A 20,241-nucleotide genomic window follows, 5' to 3' on the forward strand; every position below is an offset into this window, starting at 1 on the left:
AGGCTAGCTACAGGGAAATTACCCATGAATGAAACAACTGTTGACACAAAGAGAATAATTTTTTTGCCCTTGCTCCACTGTACGGGCAGTGGATTATGAAATCCTGTGATGCATTCTCAGTCCTGAGGCCTCGGTAAACATTAGCTGACACATGGGGGAAAGGAATCCCCATAGCCTCAGGGCCAGATTGCCTCCTGCCAAAATAAGCAGAACCACCCCACTACATTGTAAGAGAGATAATGAAGCTAGTAGGTGCCAGAAAGAGCAATTATCTTAAATATTCAGGTATTAAGGATCTCAGTATGCCTTGAGGACTTATGGAATAAAAGAGGAACTGAAGGAACATGTGACTGAAATAGAAATAGAAATAATTTTTGAATGTAACCTTTGTGTATTAATATATGTAACCTTTACACCAAAGAAGACATCATCGGCCGTTTGTTAGCATGCTAACAAGCTAGCCCCAGAACGTCCTGTTTCATAATACCACCTTGGACTTTGGCAATAGTCCGATAGTATAGATATCAAGCCTCCCCCTGTAGTTTCAGCTGGGAGATTTGAGCAAGCAAGCAAGTTTGCTACGTTACACAAGCTCTTTTAGCTTTTAGCTTCATTCACAGTTAGACACTGCCTTCCTGATACTCCTATCTTCTCTCACTCTTCTCCCGTTTGACGCCTCTCCTGAATCCCCCATGTCTTCGTCGTCCCTGGAGTCCTGGGTGGAGCCGCTGTATTTCAACTCAGTACTGTATTCGCAGTCGTTGAAATGGCCAACGTCAGTCTCGGAGGCTGTGTTTGGCCCCGGTCCAGTCGCGTTGACTGGGAGGCTACTGAGGCCAGTTCCGTTGCCCACTCGCCAAGCTCCAGTTCTGGTCAGCTAATAGGACCAGTTAGTTGCAGGGTTAACTGAGCTAACTAGCTCTGCGGCAGTTAGCAGCGGTAATGACCTCATTTGTGATATGCTGCCACCTTTTGTTTTTTATTGGACAGGTGGAGAGTAGTCTCAATTTAAACCATGATTTTTTACCTTAAACAGGTTATTGTTTTAACCTTAACTATGATCTTTTCCTAAAATTAAACCAGTAGTTGACAGATCAAAAAACAATTGACACACATATGAATAGTTAAATAATAATAATAATAATGAATTACATTTATATAGTGCTTTATCATACATACTCAAACTTCACAGTGAAGTTGGGGGGACTCACCTCAACCACCTCCAATGTGTAGCACCCACCTGGGTGATGCACGGCAGCCATTTAGCGCCAGAACGCTCACCACACATCAGCTTGAGGTACAGAGGGAGGGAAACATAGAGCCAATTACTATGGGGGATGATTAGATGGCCAGATGGTGAAAGCCAGGTAGGGAATTTTGCCATGGCACCGGGGAACCCCCTACTCTTTGCGATATGTGCCATATGTGATCTTAAATGACCACAATGAGTAAGGACCGCGGTTTAACGTCTCATCCGAAGGACGGCAACTCCTACAGCGCAATGTCCCCATCACTGCACTGGGGCATTGGGATCTTATTATTAGGACCAGAGGGAAGACTGTCCCCCTACTGGCCCACCAACACCACTTCCAGCAGCAACTTAGTTTTGCCTGGAGGTCTCCCATCCTGGTACTGGCCAAGCCCAAACCTGCTTAGTTTCAGTTAATCAGCAGTAGCAGGGTATGGCTGCTGGTATGGTAATAATAATATTAATAATAATATACACTTTGAAGGGCACTAACAAATATTATCACCCTGATGATAGGATCAGAAAACCTTCATATGGGTGTTAGTGTGAAGCTGGTTGTGCAGGTTCAACTCTTTATTGCAAATATAATGGATAAAAACTCAACTGAGTATCTACATATGTAATACCAGAAACTTGTTTTCGCTTCAGTTCAAATGCATGCTGAGAGCAGTCTGTGTACGTACATGCAAAACTAGTAAAAGGTAGTGAAAACAGTCTACAACTGAGCATGACCCGATTAGAACACAAAATGTAACACCAAGACAGCATGCTGTTACAATATTTGGTTGTTTCTTTTGTTTTTTTTATCTCTGTACAGCACTTTGTGCAACTTCATGATTGCTGTTAAAGTGCTCTATAAATAAATTTTGATTGATTGATTGAATATATAGGAACCATGTACCATGCTGCCAAGACATTATTAAACCTCAGATCCACACACTGTAGCACATTGTTCAGTACAGTATCACATCTCAAAAGAGCCCTGACCTTAGCACATAACTGGCAACAGTAACCCAGTGCACAGCTGACCAACACTGAATCAATAGTTATAATTAAAATGGATGTAAAGACCATTGTATACATTAATTAAATTGTTTAATTAATGCGTAAGTAAAAGACAGTTATTTTGATTTAGTTTACTTTCAAATCAGTTTCAATTTTAATGTTTTTTCTGACATGTAGAAAGTGCAGTTTGCTGTAAGATCTGCTCCTTTGCACCCCCAGTAAGATGTCAGTGTGCTCCATCATCTTAGCTGAGCATGAAAAAAAGTGTAGATTTAATCTTCAAATATGTTTTAATTTGTATTTTGAAATGTGACCACTAAATGTACCTAAGCTTAGAGCCCAGTTTTTCCTGCATGCATGCCGCAACTGTCACCATCTGCCCTGAACACTCGCTTGGGTGCTGAAACGCTGATTTACTTGATATACAGTAACTAATGTAAACCTACATCCTGTCAGCAGCAGAAGCAATATGTTGTTGTATTCAATTTATGGTTAAAATGCATTAGATCAAAATAAACCTACTGTACCTTTAAGGACTTCGTGTTTCCTGCAGGGGAGCTTCAATGTGTGTCAGTTTGTCACCATTCCTAATGCCCACAGATAGTGAAGAAAAGCATCAGAAGGCAAACCAGACTCCTCTCTCCGGCCTGGGCTTGGTTCCATTGGGCTCGGGTAAAGATTAAAAACTCTAATGTGTTTATTTTAAAATGTTAAGGACCTCCAACTCTCCATGGATCAAAAATCAGTGTGTGATGTTAAAATACAATCTGCTTACGCCAGACCACTTCTTACCGCATGCACAATTAGTGTATACTAAACAGCATGATATGCCTTTCATGTGCCATTTCCTTAATCCCACATTGCACAGAGGGATATGAGTCTCCCAAGGAAATCAATCCTCCTGTATCCCTGCGTTTTCTCTTAGTCAGATATCTGCAAAAGGAACTGTCACCTTCCTGTAGCACCTTACACCACCTTTAACGCCAAAGGCTTTGAAGACAGCTAATTTCCATACTAATTTCTTTCTTTTCTCCTTCCCCTTACCGTAATTCCAGACCAGGCACAAGGCGAGAAGACATGTGTCGCTTGATCTAATGGCAGAGGACTAATTGCATTCTGGGATACATGCCTGGAATTCAGAATGTTCAACAAAAAAGCATGTTGTGCATGCAGACCACATACAACATCGGGACAATTAATAACCCTCCTTCTGGGGAGAAAATGTGGACTGTCCAGCCTCCCAGAAGACCGCACTGCTGCCTTTATTGATATCTGTGGCCAGATAGAGACAGACCTGCCATCCCTGGGCAGCGTGACTCCACTGAGGCTCCACTGTGACTGGACTGTTATGAGGCCAACTTAGCCAGCCTGCTCCAATCATAAGAGCACAAACAAGCCCCTAACCACACTGAATGCTAAGCCAGATCAGTCTCGGGGGTGGTTTGTCAGGTTTTGCAGGGATAACATAGCATGAGATTATTTTTTCTCTCTCTGTCTCTCTCTCACTCACTTTTGCCGTCTCTCTACCTCTATTTCTATCTCTGTGTCTGTTATTTTGAATTCGCATCTCTCTGACGAGGAGAATGCCTTTTCGACACATACTGACACGCACACACACTCACATCCATACGTAGTGGCATAGACACAAATATGCATGTGTGCTTACACCCACACATACTCTCACCTCCTATCTCCCCTCGACATAAGCAGCCAAAGTGTTCAAGGTCTCCATTTATATGGTTCAGATGTGGTTCAGCAGTGAAATTAAGATGAGGTGTTGACAGGCTAATGTTGAAATAACAAGACCTACTAATTTGTGGTGAGCCTTATGGAGCCTGTGCCATCAAACGTTGCTGGAACCCAGTATTAAGGTGATGAAGTGTAACATTTTAAACTGGCACAATCATACGGCAAAGTCCTCATTACCATGAAGACACTGGTGGCACATTATGAAAAGCAATAAACAAGACCCCCTCATGCTACTGCATCTATCATACAGACAACATATGGGTGCCCGCAGGAGCGGTAGTGCTTACCCGCCTGGGGTTTGCTAACAACACTGTCATGGTCAGTGCAAAAGGAAATGTCATTTCCTTAACAAAACCAGATTTTTCACCAGCAGGAAGTTTGAGTGAGACTATAATTGTTAAGTGGTATCAGTAAGGTGTATGCCTTAAGTGAAAATATGCACTACTGCTTTGCTAGGTGTGTTTGGGAGAGAGAGAAAGAGGCAATGGCAGGCAAAGTGGATGGGTGCTGTGTGTGCTTTGTGGAGGGAGGTTATCCTCTGTGAATATAAACTCGTTCTTTCATTTTAAAGCACACAGCTTGGTCAGGCTAGTCAGGATTTGGAGTATTACCACTGCTAAATCAGCGACAGCCGCTCAAAAAAAAATTGGATATTAGATTAGACAGACAGATTAGAGAGTGAATAAAAACCCTAACAATATGTTTTCCTCTTGGATCCCCAGGTTATGAATACAGAGATCAACAAACACATTTATTTAAAACTGACATATGTCACCAACTTTAAAAAAAAAAAAAAAGCTAAGCATGGCCAAGCATGCACCAATCCAAAAGATTTAGAGAGGTAGTGACCATGATGTCTCCGTTCATTGCTTCACTCTGAGGGGGGTGAAAGTGGTACACAGCCGCACTAATTTGTCTTGACGAGAAAACAGCTGTAAACACCCCCAGGGGAGGGGGCAATGAGATAAGCACCATGTTGTGGAGATGGTATCAGATGGCAACAATGTCCCACCCAGGCACCATACTACATTTTCAGGTGTTCTATCCACCATGTTGTGCCTATTAATCAGAGTTGACATTGAATAAACACAGCAACACAAAGCTAATTGACCGTACGCCTGGTGAACAGAAACTTCTGTGTTCACAGTTTCTGTCTGTCCATTCAGAACCTTGGGTTTGTGTGGCTTTTGTGTTTTTATGTTTTATTCTTTAATGCCCAGGCCTCATAACAAAGGCAACTGATTTTGTTCACTGGTGAAATTAGAAAAAAATGAAATATCTGGCATGGTATTGTGCCTGATTGCACCCATTGTGTTTCATGCTATGGAAATGGGAAAAGAATGTTTAACACAGTGGTTTAAACAGTCAAGCTTTCAGAAACAGGCAGCCCCCATTTCTGCAATAAATAGAGTAGACTTGGTCCGAAACACCCTGACTCAAAAAATGTGTTTACCGGCGTGCCTAAAGCATTCAGAACTGCTGTTCAATGTTCGATTTCCCAATTCAGAAATGTTTAAAAGACTGCTGTTCAGAGGTCAGTCCTTTTCAGGGGGAAATGAAATGCGTTGATTTCTTGAGAAATATTACTGTTACTGTAAATGGCATGGCCTGGTTCCAAATGATCTGTGAAGCATGTCCTCTCTTTAAAACAGAGCCCCTGCAGTCAGAGGAGAGAATTTCTAAATCAAATTACACAAGTAGCATTTAAAATAACATACAATAAATTGAATTGCTAATGTTCAAAAACTATCATTCCACTTTGAAGAGAGTACTTTAACAAATAGCCATTTAGGGTTTAAATTGCTATTTATCATACAGACATTCAAAGAGAAACAGTGAGAGCAGATTTGGCTTTAAACATGAGAGGACTGTACACAAAGTCTGTTAATTGCCATCTAACAGCATAAATAGCTAAAGCAATTATGCACAAATAGAACAAGCTTCTCTTAAACATGTTTCATTTCAGAAGCAAATGGGTCATTGGGTTACTAATTATTAATTGTTTAAACATCAACAAACTGAATACTAAATCAATGCAGCTCTTGATGATCAGGAGCCCCACCAACCATGCAACTACAAACAGCCACATTCAACAATTCCTTCATTCATTTGCATCTGTATGCATCAAGGGCCACATCCATTCTAATACAGGACCATCTGCATCCACTTCCTGCTTGTATCAAGCCAGGCGAAAGCAGTAATTCCAGTGAACCTGAGGGAAGCTAATTCCGGAAAACCTTCGACATTTCACTAGAACACATCAAATCAAATTTGCAAACATCAAAAGCAGCTCTTGTGCTGGCAAAAGAGGACACATTTGTGCCCAACAAGTGCGTCACCAGGAGCCACGAGAAAGAAAGTTTTGTTCTATGGTAACACTCCAGTACATAATAGAGGAAAGCACAGCGCCCAGAATAGGTACAAACACAAATACTTCCACTTTATTTCCACTCAGTGACTCACAGAAACGTGACAGGGAGGAAAATAAATGGTATTGAGTGGTATTTACACTGATTGAATGACACAAAGCCAAGCTGTACCCACTGTACTCTTTCTTCCGTAACTCAACCATGATGGAGGTCCCAAGCCAGTGCTTTGGGGAAATTAGGATTAAAAACAGGATTAAATTAAAAGTAGCAACAACCAACAGCACAACAAAAAAATAGTTGTTGAAGAGCAGGGAAAAAAGCCCATTTTGCTGCTGAATTGTACTTGTAGCCAAGTTGGTGAGCCCAGGGGACTTTGTGAACCCTTAGATGGATGGTGAGAGTTGATACTAATTGATGTATCATGGGCAGGCACAGTGTGGAATGGAGTGGAGGGCGTATCGTCATTGACGAGAGGCTCATAGATTAAGCCTGTCAGTTCCCCTTCCTTTTTATGCCTCTGGCAAATGGTGCTCAGGAGGAATCAATTTTTTGAGAAGTTGTACGGATGAGGACCATAATAATAACGTCATCTTCAGCCCCAGCCAAAATAAGCGTGGCCATCTTGCCCATTTAGAATCAATGCGCCACTGTCTGTCTCTGCTGTTTTGTGCTAGCTTCTGTAAGTCCATGTCTGTGCATGGGCTGAGTTCCAGTGCCGGGCAGGACATAGGGGTGATAATGCCAGCATCTGTCAGAGGAGCTTAGATATTCCTTTCCAAGCAAGCAGCAGGGACAGACTACAGACGTGTGCCATTCCTTGGCAGCAGTGAAAAAAATGATATGAAATAAAATCAGTCATTCTTTGTGTACTTTCAACTGCACTGGTTCAAGCTTTCCACCACAAACGCTTCAAATATGCTCAAAACCAGTGCAAGGTTGTGAAATTCCAGTGCACTTAAATAGCCTAGTTCTGCCTCCTGTCTTCAAGTTTAAGAATAATCTGCTGCATAGCCTTAAAGCACACACAGTACAGTGCTAGAAATATAGTAGGAAATACATTTAGATATTCATAGTAAGTAAAGAAATGTCACATTATGGTTCTAAGATTTATGTCTTTAACTCTTACTTCCTTCCCTAGGTATTTACCCCATTGATGTGATATGTACTGTGAGCTCTTACTAGTATTTATTGCTGCTCTTACTAGTATGTATTGTCAGTTGTAGATCTGTAGTTGATGCTCTGCTGATGCTTGTATGTTGTTCCTCAAATGTAAGTCGCTTTGGATAAAAGCGTCTGCCAAATGAGTAAATGTAAATGTAAATGTCAATGCAATTAACTGTGTTTGGGCATTTTCAACAACAATGGGAGGTAGCAAATAAAAATGGCTAAACTCATCAAACCTTAGTAACAACTTTAAAGAAGCTTTAAAAAATGTTTCTGTGATTTTGACAGCATTATTGTGTAAGTGTTAAAAAGTGTACTGACAAGTCTGATGAATGTGAACATTATGAATGAACATTAATTATCACTTTCAAACATGACTTGATGAAGTGTTGACTTTTTAGGTAAATATTGAATTCTGGGAGGGGGTGTAGCTAGGCCTATGCTGATAAATAAAATGTACAATGTTGAGAAATAGAAATCAGGCCAGAGCATTAAGTGCGGCCAGTTACACACTCCTGAGCTTGAATGACTGACAGTGAATCAGTAGACATGTATTACCTTCTCACAATCAGTCCCTTTCTTTCTTTCGCAAACCGAAACAATGAAAACAAACACTGATGCTAAACAGTCAATGCACCACTCACAACAGAAAATTTAAGGATTTTAACTGGTGGTAAAATCTGTAAAGGACACAAAGGAACGTCAATAGCAGGAAGTATACTGAGGTAGATCGTAGCTCATAAATGAAATATGCCACCACTCTCTGAGAGAAAGAAATACACTGTGGCTAAATTACTGCGCCATAGTTTATGATCAACCCTGCTGCTCGAGGCAGGGCTGTTGCCTTTTTTTCACACTGCATTCAACTGCAGGGATAAGAACATCTGCAACATTTTTAAACCTCTTAGCCCTCATCAGCCACTGCAGCACTCCAAATTGGACCAAACCTTGCAGGCCAAGGATTGTTTAACCCTAACACTGTAGGGTTAACAGAAGTCTCAACTCAGCCCTTGTAACATGAACGTTGTGACATAGTCTCCCGAACATTCACAGACATAATGCAACAATAAAAGCAAATTTTATTTTGTACTGATCAGTACTTTAATTGACATTGTGACCAGAGAGAACTTGTACCTGTTCAGCTTACTGTCAAGCAGGCAATGCAAGCCTCTGTAACATCATTTCAGACTGAAATACCAAATCTACTATGCACTATGTTGTACATGCAGCCATCAGAAAGCCCAGAGGAAAAGAAAGTCCCCTGCCACCGCCTATGGTTGTTTAACTCGCCGACATTAAGAATTTAGGAGCTTAAAGATTCTTCTGGCACTCTCCTTATGCGCCTGCAACATGTCTCGAAAAGTGTTATGGAAGAGCAAACAAGTTGCTTTGTTGGTACTTGCTTGTTTGTCAAGATGCAACTGCATTATGCAAGAGAAGATAAAATATTTTCACTTCAAGAATATCACATCCGAGGCATTTAACAGTGATTCTTTTAGGCGATAGTGTGGCCTCATCTTTGTATTTTACAACATTATTATTCAGAGAAGGCGGTGAGAGATTCTAAATGTTTAAGGAGAATTATTTCCTTTGTTCTTGTAACCTGTAAGACATAGTAACTAGTCTTCATATACATATATTCTGAATTATTTAAAAAGCTTTATGTCAGCAATGTCCATACCCTAAAATAGGCCCAGTGAAGCTGCTAATAAAGAGTGTTCATTAGACTGACAGTGTTTTAAGTTTTGTAATAAATAAAACAGAAATAAATATGGTAACTGATATGAGCACATTACACAACAATGACCTTAGTCTCCTTCTTATACACAGTTCAATCACTCTTTATTGATTAACAATGATTAGATATGGCTCAGAACTAATTCATCTCTTGGACAGCATATTAATTGTGGTCAAACTGCTGACTTCTCTTCCGATATAAGAGGAAATTGATTTGCCAGTGTATTTCACTGTTATTCTTGTGGCACGCTCTTGTTTTTCGTTGGGGTGAAACAGTCTGGGGGTGAAATGGACAGGCTGGAATAACAGAATCGAGCAGAGGCTGCGGACGCTAGGTGTCACCCTTGTGACTTTGAAATCGGCCTGCCCTCCACAGGATGTGATGGCGGCTGAGTGCGCTGGTGAGAAGCAGACAGGCTGGCTGCACGGGAGGAGGGTGTGTGTGTGTGTGTGTGTGTGTGTGTGTGTGTATGTGTGTGTGTGTGTGGGACCGGCTGTGTACGGGTGGGTGATGAGAGTCTGCAATATGTGCAGCCAGGGCTACTTGAGGAACTTTATATTTACCCCTTTTAGTGACAGAGTAGTTTTCATACTTCTGCCGTGGCTGATGCGTGTCTGACGTGAATTGTTCACATCATAAGGAACCTCAATATGATGTCGACCTAAGTTACACGGAGACAAGGGAGAAGGGGCACACTGGATAACAGCTAATAATTGATTTGTTGTTCCTTTTCTTATGATGATTAGCGACAAACTGGAGGTCATAGTCCCATCATTATTAACCTTTATAAATATGGACTTTGCAGCTGACATACACAAACGATTTAATTACAGTGAAGGTAATGTATTGTTTTTCAACGGATGAAGCTATTTTCTCTATTATTATACTCACTCCGTCATAGGCTGACGTCTACTGGTGACGTGTTCATCCAAAGGTATTTCATCGGGTATTGAGCTGTTAGGTAGGTATGAAACATTCTATGAACTCAAACCAATTTTTGACCAGCACGTGGTCTTGACAATTTAAAGAACATATGATATTTATCTCTGTGTGTCCCAGCCGGTTTCGTGAAGTCTAATTGATGAGGGGCTCAAGGGCAATATTTAATCGGGAAACCTTTAGGATTTTTATTTTCCTGACGTCCAAGAAAAAACGTGTGGTATTATGTATTGATTTAGCCATGGTAATATTTCCTCCCAGCATGCCGCTTCATGGAAGCCATCATGCTTGTTCGTTATTGGAAATTGCCTCACCGTGGTGCCTGGTGTTGCATTAGTTCAGACACGTCAGGATATATGCTAAATGATGTAACATAATGTGTACAGTTGCAGCGGCTTTATAGATCAACAATGCACTTGACTTTTACAGTATGCAGTTGAAGGTAGCGGAACATGCCGTTTGGTTCTACAGTGATGCTATCTGCTTTGGCACAGATGTTATCAAACTTTGACATGTCACTGTGAATCAAACAGATCCACAGATAAACATCCAGCACCCCCATTGACAAAAATCTGTGTTGTGAAATATGACTTGTTCAAAAATGCCCACTGGCGCCTTTACCAGAGGAGAAAACAAGGGCAAATCGGTGAAAAGTTATCCTTAGCCTTCCTCTGTTTCACTGCTGGGGAAGATTAGTCTGTTACTGTTTTTCTTTTTTCCTGTAGCACCAGTGGAACCCTCTCAAAGACCCCCATGGGTCCCCAGACCCCACATTTAGGAAACGTCGCTCTAACGATCATCTAATTCGTAGCTTCGTGTTTCAACTTGTACGCTGTAATTGCCCGTTGAGTTGTCCATCTGCAGGGGAACAGGTAGTTGGCCGTGTTTCATTGCTGTACTTTGCCCCACCCACCAGCAGCTCCAGCCCTCCTGTGTAACCCCTGATTGGCTGAGGGGATTGCGGGTCCTGAGACTGAGCGCTCGGCTCGAAGCTGCGCGTCCGCCAGTGTGCACCAGTCAAGCGAGAGGAGCGCTCGTTGGAGTCAACTAGGCAGCCTACTGGCAGCGAGTGGCGAATCATTTTTTTTCTGCCTCAGCCAGGCTGGATATAGGCTACTGTGCTTCTACTTTGCTGCAGCCCAACATGAAATGCGTTTTGTACATACAGTAGGCTCTTGTATCGTTTCCTCCCACTGGCTTTTGGCTACATTTTCATCGGATTTTTTGCGTTGCATGGACTCATTGTCGGGATATGTGCAGCCTTTTCCAAGTGAGATACGAGGAAATTAATTAGTAAGAAAAAGCTTCAAGACTTGCAGACGGGATGAAAGACTAGATCTGCTGGAAATAAAAAAGGTAATCGGGACTTCAGTGATGTGATGAGACACTCCTGCAATTGCACCCGTGTTCGTTAAGCAAAGATATCCGGACTTAAGCTGTTGAATAATTTTGTGACTGCAGATCGTTTTAGCTTTTTTGTCATCAGCTGAAAGCCTATAGCTGCCGACCGAAAAGGAAATTTTATCACTGCTTGTAAAATATCCCACAAAGCAAGATGTGTATCCAAAAGGCGACTTAAATATGTGCTGGCATCAGGGCGGAGAATTTAACACAGACTTTTGAACCCCATTACTTCTACACGGAAGATTAGAAAATTTGCGGACTTGCTCACAGGAATTTTCATTTTGTGTCTATGAAGTGCGAGCATTTGTCCTCCTTTCAGTCCACTTGAAAATGGACAGTTCAACATATGAGTCACGTGTAAGAGTAGTTTACCACTTGATAAGAGCTGCACGGATTTACATGGCTAAATCACTGTTGTGAGAAGATTCAGCATGTTTTCACAGCTCTGTCTGCCCCAATGTTTCGTCCGCTGCAGTAGACAAGAGGATGTGCACTGCCTGAGAAGAGTAAAATAGGTTTAGGCACTTGTTACAATTATAGCTTTCACACCATGATATAATTTGCATACACAAGAGCTATTCGTCACCCAAACACTTTTCTGGACACTTTGAAATGATTCATTTGGAACATTTTTCCTGTTTTCTCTGACGTGCATTCTTGTGCGTAATAATCAAGGTCTTTAAGCAGAGAAAAACTCAACAGGTACAATGCAAACCAAGGAGATGGAATTAATACAATTCATTGCTCTGTTCGTCTTATTTTGGGTCGGGTCTGAGGCTGTCATCAACCTCAAGTATGGAATAAACGAGGAGATGAAGCCCGGGTCAGTGATTGGAAATGTGACAAAGGACGCACTAAAGCAAGGATTTCAGATTGCACCGCAGCCCCCGTACTTGAGGGTTATTTCCAATTCCGAACCACGATGGGTGGAACTCAGTCCAGCCGGAATCCTTACAACCCAAATGAAAATAGACCGGGATGTAGTTTGTCGACAGAATCCAAAGTGCATTATTTCCCTGGAAGTGATGTCAAACTCTATGGAGATCTGTGTCATCAAAGTTGAAATTGAGGATTTGAACGATAACGCACCCAGATTCCCAACGAGCCACATTGACATTGAAATTTCTGAAAATGCCTCCCCTGGTACCAGGTTTCCCCTAGAGGGGGCAAGCGACCCGGACTCGGGGATCTTTGGAGTGCAGTCATATTCTATCACTCCAAATGAGCTTTTTGGACTAGAAATAAAGACCAGAGGGGATGGTTCCAAAATTGCCGAGCTTGTTGTGCAAAAATCGTTAGACAGGGAGACCCAGTCCCACTATTCATATGAAATCAGCGCAGAAGATGGAGGAGACCCTCCTAAAATAGGCGCGGTCCAGTTAAATATCAAGGTAATTGATTCCAATGACAACAACCCTGTTTTTGACGAGCCTGTGTATACAGTTAATGTTATGGAGAATTCCCCCATCAATACATTAGTCATAGACTTGAATGCAACGGATCCTGACGAGGGCACTAATGGAGAGGTTGTGTACTCGTTCAACAGTTACGTCACCGAAAAAACGAGGGATGCCTTCAAAATTGACCCCAGAACCGGGATCATCACTGTCAACGGTGTTTTGGATTATGAAACAACGCAAATATACGAGATCGACGTCCAGGCCAAAGATTTAGGTCCCAACTCTATCCCAGCTCACTGCAAAGTCACAGTGAATGTGATGGACACGAACGATAACCCACCTGTCATCAGTTTACTCTCACTGAACACAGAGATGGTGGAAGTCAGTGAAAACGCGCAGCGTGGATATGTCATTGCTCTAGTGAGGGTGTCAGATAAGGATTCTGGGGCAAACGGCAAAGTGCAGTGCAGGCTGCAGGGCAATGTTCCGTTCAGACTTCAAGAGTATGAAAGCTTCTCCACTATACTTGTTGATGGCAGGCTGGACAGAGAGCAAAAGGACACATACAACTTGACTATCCAAGCGGAAGACAGTGGCATCCCTCCTTTACGCGCCACAAAATCTTTAGTAGTCAAAGTCACAGATGAAAATGATAACCCTCCCCACTTCGTTAAACCACACTATCAAGAGATGGTGATGGAGAACAATCTCCCTGGTTCATGTCTGCTAGCAGTATCAGCAGAAGACCCGGACCTGGGGATGAATGGCACAGTTTCTTACTCCATAGTCCCCGGTGAGATTAAGCACATGGATGTAAACACATATGTCAGTATAAACCCATCAGGCCGCATTTACTCCATGAGATCATTCGACCATGAATACACCAGGACTTTTGATTTCAAAGTTTTGGCCAGAGACAATGGCAATCCCTCTTTATCAAGTAACGCCACGGTGCGTATTGTTGTCTTGGATGTCAATGACAACACACCTGTAATGACAAACCCTCCACTGGTTAACGGCACAGCGGAGGTGTCCATCCCAAGAAACGCTGGGGTGGGTTACATGGTGACCCAAGTTAAAGCAGACGACTACGACGAGGGGGAGAATGGGCGGCTGACCTACACCATCTCAGAGGGCGACAGAGCTTTTTTTGAAATCGACCAGGTTAACGGAGAGGTGCGCTCCACTAGGATGTTTGGAGAAAATGCCAAATCCACCTACGAGATCACAGTGGTGGCGAGGGATCACGGCAAGCCCTCCCTGTCCGCCTCGGCCTACATCGTGGTGTACCTCTCCCCAGACCTGAACGCGCAGGAGCCTATTGGACCCGTCAACCTGTCCCTCATCTTCATCATCGCTCTGGGCTCCATCGCAGCCATCCTTTTTGTCACCATGATTTTTGTGGCGGTCAAGTGCAAGAGGGATAACAAGGAGATCCGGACATACAACTGCAGGTACTGACTAAATGCCGTGTGTGTGTGTGTGTGTGTGTGTGTGTGTGTGTGTGTGCGCGCGCGCCCGTGCGTGTGTCCGCAACCGTGCCTGAAGCTGTGAGTTGTCAGTGCATTGCTTTTGTTATGCAGCATGTAGAGGCCCGAATGTGAGTGCTGCAGAGTTTCCTTTTTCCACAGCTGAAACTGAGGTAAACGATAAACTCGGGTGCATTAAATCAGACACACTCTGGTGAGACCCACTGCTCCGTGTTAAGGAAACGCGATTGATTGATAGATTTAATCTATCCATTGCAACCAATTGACTCATAAATATGACGATTCAACTGTCATGTTCAATTTGAGGGAATGTTGCCGGACAATTAACGCCCCACTGGTTCAATAGCAGTCCCAGACATTTATTATTTAACGTCCACCATGGCTGATTGGCTATTATCAGCTTAATCTAGTGTGATTATAGACAGTCCTCTAGGATCAGTCAGATGTACCTCTGATTTCTTCTGCACCAAGGAATATTTGGAACAACAACAAAATTAAATAAAACAAAAGTCTAAAATCTAAAAAGTGTATTTTGAAATCATGTAAGTCACATCACAGTCATTAACTATTTACCCAGTTTCCTGGAAAGGAGCAGATTATTATTTTCCGGACCTTGGATATTGAACATTCTGTTTTGTTCATCAATCTGATCATCAGCTCTGGCTTTGATTTCCCGGTGCCACATTACCACTATAAATTTACATATAGATTGGATTTGAGAATTTAACCTGAAGCTATTATCATATTTTGCTCCAAACTAAATTTTGTTAATTTGACATTAGCTTAGGCCATTTTCAAGCATGTGGTCATGAAAACATATTCTAAAACTCCCCAAATATTGCTCTTGATTTTTTTCTCAATACACATTGATTAGGAATTGTGTGTTTTTTTATTCTTATGTAATGTTTGGTTGAAATGATTCCCCCTTTTAAGTGCTTTTAAACATTTTGTGAATTGCAGAGCTTTGATTTTTAGAATACATTCTTGTTCTCTAGTAGCTCTACTTAAAAACCTGAGTACTGTACTTTCAATTGTGACCTAACCTTTACATTGTTGACAGGAAGAGTCCACATATCATCTCATCATAGTAGACATATAATAATAAAAACACGACTCTAAATATGTTTTGTTCAAGCCTGATTTGATATAGGATACTGTTGTGTTGATATCTTGATCACAACAGGTATTTTATGTAAAATCATATTTTCAGTGTTAGTTAAACGTTTTAGTTCAGAGAAGACAAATGACAGACAACAACAAATTCCACATTCCAAACTGCTCTTGGTACTTTCCTCTCCTAGTGGTAGCAACTCTCCCTGCTGGGTGCTTTAATCAGCACTGATGTGCACTGTTTTTCAGTCACCACCTCGAATATGAGGAGCAGTTATCTCCAATTTATTGCTTGTCCTCTGTCAGTCTGTTTGACTCTGAAGATTTCCCCTCCCAGATTTCAATTTTGGCACAGAGTAGAGAGACAACATGTTAAAATGATAAATGAAAAAGAGATGGTGTATTTTCTACCCTTGCAGCTGCCCATTTTCCTTTCTCTGAATCAAGGGGGCGCAGAATGGGGGAGGGAGCTGTTTTCAAGATGCAATCTAAAAGAAAAATGAAAAAGACAAACTACAGTGGTGCTTCTTAACCAGTGTGATTTTAGAAGCGACAGAGGATTATTGCTGCATTTTAGTGAGGATCAGAGGCCAGTGGGGGCTAGCATAGCAGAGATGTTCAATACAAGGCAAGAGGCAGGAACAGAGACAGAAACAGATATTACAATTTCATGGGTAATTATAATTTTGTTGGGGGCTTTAACGGATAATAAACCATTATGCTTTGTACCATAGGTTGAAAATGGCCTTTTCCAGAGTTTGAAGTAATGCAGATGGTAAAAGACATCACATATTATATGGAATATGTCTAGTGAAGTTTGTAGTCAGCACTAGTACACAGCATCTGTTCTCAATGTGGAAAACTGCAAGGCTGTGCGAAGAATGGATATTTCCCCCCAGTCTGAGGATCCTTTGATAAAACATGGCTGTGTTGCTCATTTGCTCTTATTAAAGTCAAAATACTCAGTTCAAGTTTGCAGCAGCCACTGAGAGCAGCTAAATGAATTTGAATCTGCAGTTCTCCTGCACTCCATGTTGCTAGTGGGCTCGCTTGATAATGAAAGAAAAAATGGAATTAGTGTGGGTTGTGTGCTTTGAATATGATTGCATATACCGGTAGTGCTGCTCAGTACCATTGTGTTCTTTTGCTTTGCTTCTGTGGTTTTGGCATGTTTGCATATTGTCTGCCTGTTTGTGACATGTCAATTATTGTGCATGCAAATGCAAACAAACAAGGGACAACAGCTCCATTGCAGGCCGGGAGTGGGGAGTCACTTAAGTGTGCTGTTCCACCTCTGGACAAGGGCAATGAGTGCTGTCTAGCACCCTTGGTCAAACAGCGCCTAGCTAGCATGGCGGGCGAGTTTTTTGACCGTGTGGACAGGGGAGGGGAAGGCAGAACACTGCTTTATTGAGTCTGTTCAGTTTCTTCTACTTGCGCAGGGTGGCGGAGTACTCATATGGCAACCAGAAGAAGTCCAGCAAGAAGAAGAAGCTGAGCAAGAACGACATCCGACTGGTGCCACGTGACGTCGAGGAGACAGACAAGATGAATGTGGTGAGTTGCTCATCTCTCACCTCCTCGCTCAACTACTTCGACTACCACCAGCAGAGCCTGCCGCTGGGCTGCAGGCGCTCCGAGAGCACCTTCCTCAACGTGGAGAACCAGAACTCACGCAATGCAGCTCCCAACCATGGCTATCAGCACCCGTTCACTGGGCAGGGCCACCAGCAGCCAGACCTCATCATCAACGGCATGCCACTGCCAGAGGTGAGATACAATCCACTGTGCTCTGTCCTAAATCCTTGGCTGGGCTGCTTCGGGTGTTAGGGGTTGAGGAATAGGGGATGTTCGGTTTTAAAATTGGGTACCATGACTAAACGTGAGGTTTCAGTTGCAGTTGAAAAAACAGTCTATAGGTCTCTTTGATCATGATGAATCTTAAGAATGAGATGTCAAAATTAAATGTACCACCTTTCCACACATCTAAAGGTGTAGAGATATTTAGCATTCCATCCCAGAGATTATAGTGTCAGTGAAATGTCAGTCTGTTACTGATGGAAAGCTGAGCGATCTCAAAATGGCACATGTGACGTTATGTCAGTCGATCTGAGTGAAATCCTTCAATGCATTTTAAGGAGCCGAGACACTGAAGCTGACCTGTGACTGAGAGCCTCTCGTACACAACTTGTTTTCTTTTTATGTTGTATTTGTGTGTGCTGAGCTACTGCAAAAAGAACAGGAGTTTGAGCACATGCCAGATGTATTGACCCGGCTAATCAACTCCACATGTCATTTCAGGTGCTAGCAGAAAGAATAATCATTGCTTAAATGCTTTATCTGTGTGTCATCCATTTGGCTGCAGTGTTACCGCATGGCCGCTCTGCACAGCCAGCCATTGAATTACCCTGACATACCATGCATGGCTCCAGCAGAGTAGTGAAGGTCTGACTTGAAAGGCTATTCAGGCTGACAGAGTGTATGCCGACCAGCTGATCTTTAGTTTATAGATTTTCGTATGTATGAACTGGTCTATTGGATTCTTTTGGGCAACCTCTTTCTTTCCTTTCATGACCCACTTCTCCTTGGTCCCACGGGAGAAAGGGGCATTTGTGTCTGTGTGAGAGAGAAAATCGTGTGTTTGTGTGTTTATATAAGAATGTGTGTCATGCTCCTTCCTGTAGACAGCAGCAAATAAGCTCCAGCTCCACGTACACACACATACACAAACACACTTGTAATTGATGACTCCAATCTCCGTTTGACATTCAGTGAGAAGAAGGTAGGGTGTGGGCCTGGGAGTGGGGGTCTTAAAACAAGAAACACAAGATGGATATTGATGTATTGACTGGATGATCCAGAGAGATCCAGGCACCGATGGATCCTGAGGGGTCAATGAGACCTACTTACAGGCATGCTGATTTATAGGGCTTGTCTGAGCTGCTTCTGACTGAGTGTGCATCTGTGTGTATGTGGATAACACAGGTGGAAAAAATGAGGAATGTTGTAGTGGGTTGTCCTGTGGTTTTATCCGGTCAGTGGAGGCAGAGGTGGGGGATTCAGCAGGTACATGCAGTGACCCGTTTGCTGTGATTGTATTTGCTGGTGGGTAGCGCTATGCAGGTCAACGAGACGCTTTTCTCAGCTAAAAAAAATATTGTAGGTCTGGCGACACAAAGAAATCAACCAACGTTGTACAAAGCTCCAGCAGCATCCTGTCTCTGTGGCTTAACCATCCAATAAAAGCACATTTGCCGCAGGATTAGGAGAGCCTTTATTTGTTTCAGCTAATGAAAAAGTGGAGAGGGAGACAAATAGGATCGAAGATTGATTTTGATGATTCCATATGCAAAGCCTAGAGTTGTCTTGATAGAGCTGTGTGAGAGCAGATAGAGAGATAAGAAGGGAAGTGTGCGAGGGTGAATGAGTCTTAGTGCCAGGTGTCTGAGCCCCGACCATGTTTTCTCATTTTCTTAGAGGCACTTGATTGGCTTGACGGAGGCTGGGCCTGTTTAGCATGCAGATTCCATTGCTCTCCGCCTTGCACATCATGTTGACAAACATCTCTTTGACCCAGCCTTTGCATATTTTCCCTGGACTGAGGAAAGAGAATGTGTGTGTGATTTGAAAAAGTAACTGAGAAATAGCGGTAACCTTAGTGCAAAACAAGTGTCATTGTTTTCTTTCCTCCCCATTGAGACATTTGCAACAGACAGAAGCTCTACAGTATGTACAAATATTGCTCTTAAATTTTTTAATGTTTTCAGTATAATTACAAAGCCATTTATAGCACAAATAAACAACAGTGAAATGACTGATAATTGCTTTGTTACAATGAGCAAGCTTGGGCTTGAAACCACTTGACTCTACAAGTCCTCAACCCATATCCCATTGACTGGCTAGGATACACGAGTGGCTGCACTGTTGTGATTACTAAGGCTGCTTTGTCCCAAAAATTGTTTTCATCCTGAGGGCAACCTCATAATTATCCATGATTCATTTATCCCTGGCGGAAGAGCTTTTTGTTTTTACACTAGGGCACATTGATGTCTCTGTGTTTGTTTATTTTCCAAGCATGTAGATTAGAACGGTCATAGCCATCAGAATGTGGACACAAGGTCAGATTAGGTTTGCTAATGGAGGTAAAGAGGACACAGGCTCGTGTCTATTTGTAAATGATGTTTTTGATCGATGCTAAGTTGTCCTTCATTGTTACTTTATGTGGGGCAGTCAGCATCCTGCTTATGTCAGAGCAGCTAGAGTCGAGCTTTTCCTGCTTCAGACAAAGCATGCTGGCACACACACACACACACACACATACACACACACAAACACAGCAGACTTGGCCAAGATAACAGTGACAGGTCTCCCCATAGGCCTCGTACCTGCAATTGCATTGTGTATATTGTATTCTCCCTTGTGAGAATGTGTACCAGTATATACCTCCCTGAACATCGCTGTCTATTGTTTTGAAAAGCATCAGCTGTGAGATGTTTGTTAGACCTGCCTGTGCTAGCACTAATATGAATGCTCACAGGAGAATAGAGCTGTCTTCCATGGCTTAATTATAGTGAATCACTTGGTGGTGGAGACAATTATACAGTAAAGGAATGGCCTTTGGCTA

The 20,241-nt window shown here is 42.4% G+C and overlaps 1 protein-coding gene across 2 annotated transcripts in view; it reads left to right on the forward strand.

The window, feature by feature from the left end:
• Positions 1-11,297: 11,297 nt before the first annotated feature.
• Positions 11,298-20,241, forward strand: part of pcdh19 (protocadherin 19) — a 53,514-nt gene continuing 44,570 nt past the window's right edge. Inside the window, exons 1-2 of one of the 2 annotated variants that reach the window (XM_046030890.1) lie at positions 11,298-14,471; positions 17,042-17,387. In XM_046030890.1, the coding sequence (XP_045886846.1) occupies positions 12,325-14,471; positions 17,042-17,387 (2,493 nt within the window). In that variant the 5' untranslated portion in view covers positions 11,298-12,324. The remainder of the gene's footprint in view (positions 14,472-17,041; positions 17,388-20,241) is intronic. The other variant, XM_046030891.1, reaches the window with a different exon arrangement.

This window comes from Micropterus dolomieu, linkage group LG19 (genome assembly GCF_021292245.1).
Source record: "Micropterus dolomieu isolate WLL.071019.BEF.003 ecotype Adirondacks linkage group LG19, ASM2129224v1, whole genome shotgun sequence".
Taxonomy (NCBI): Eukaryota; Metazoa; Chordata; class Actinopteri; order Centrarchiformes; family Centrarchidae; genus Micropterus; species Micropterus dolomieu.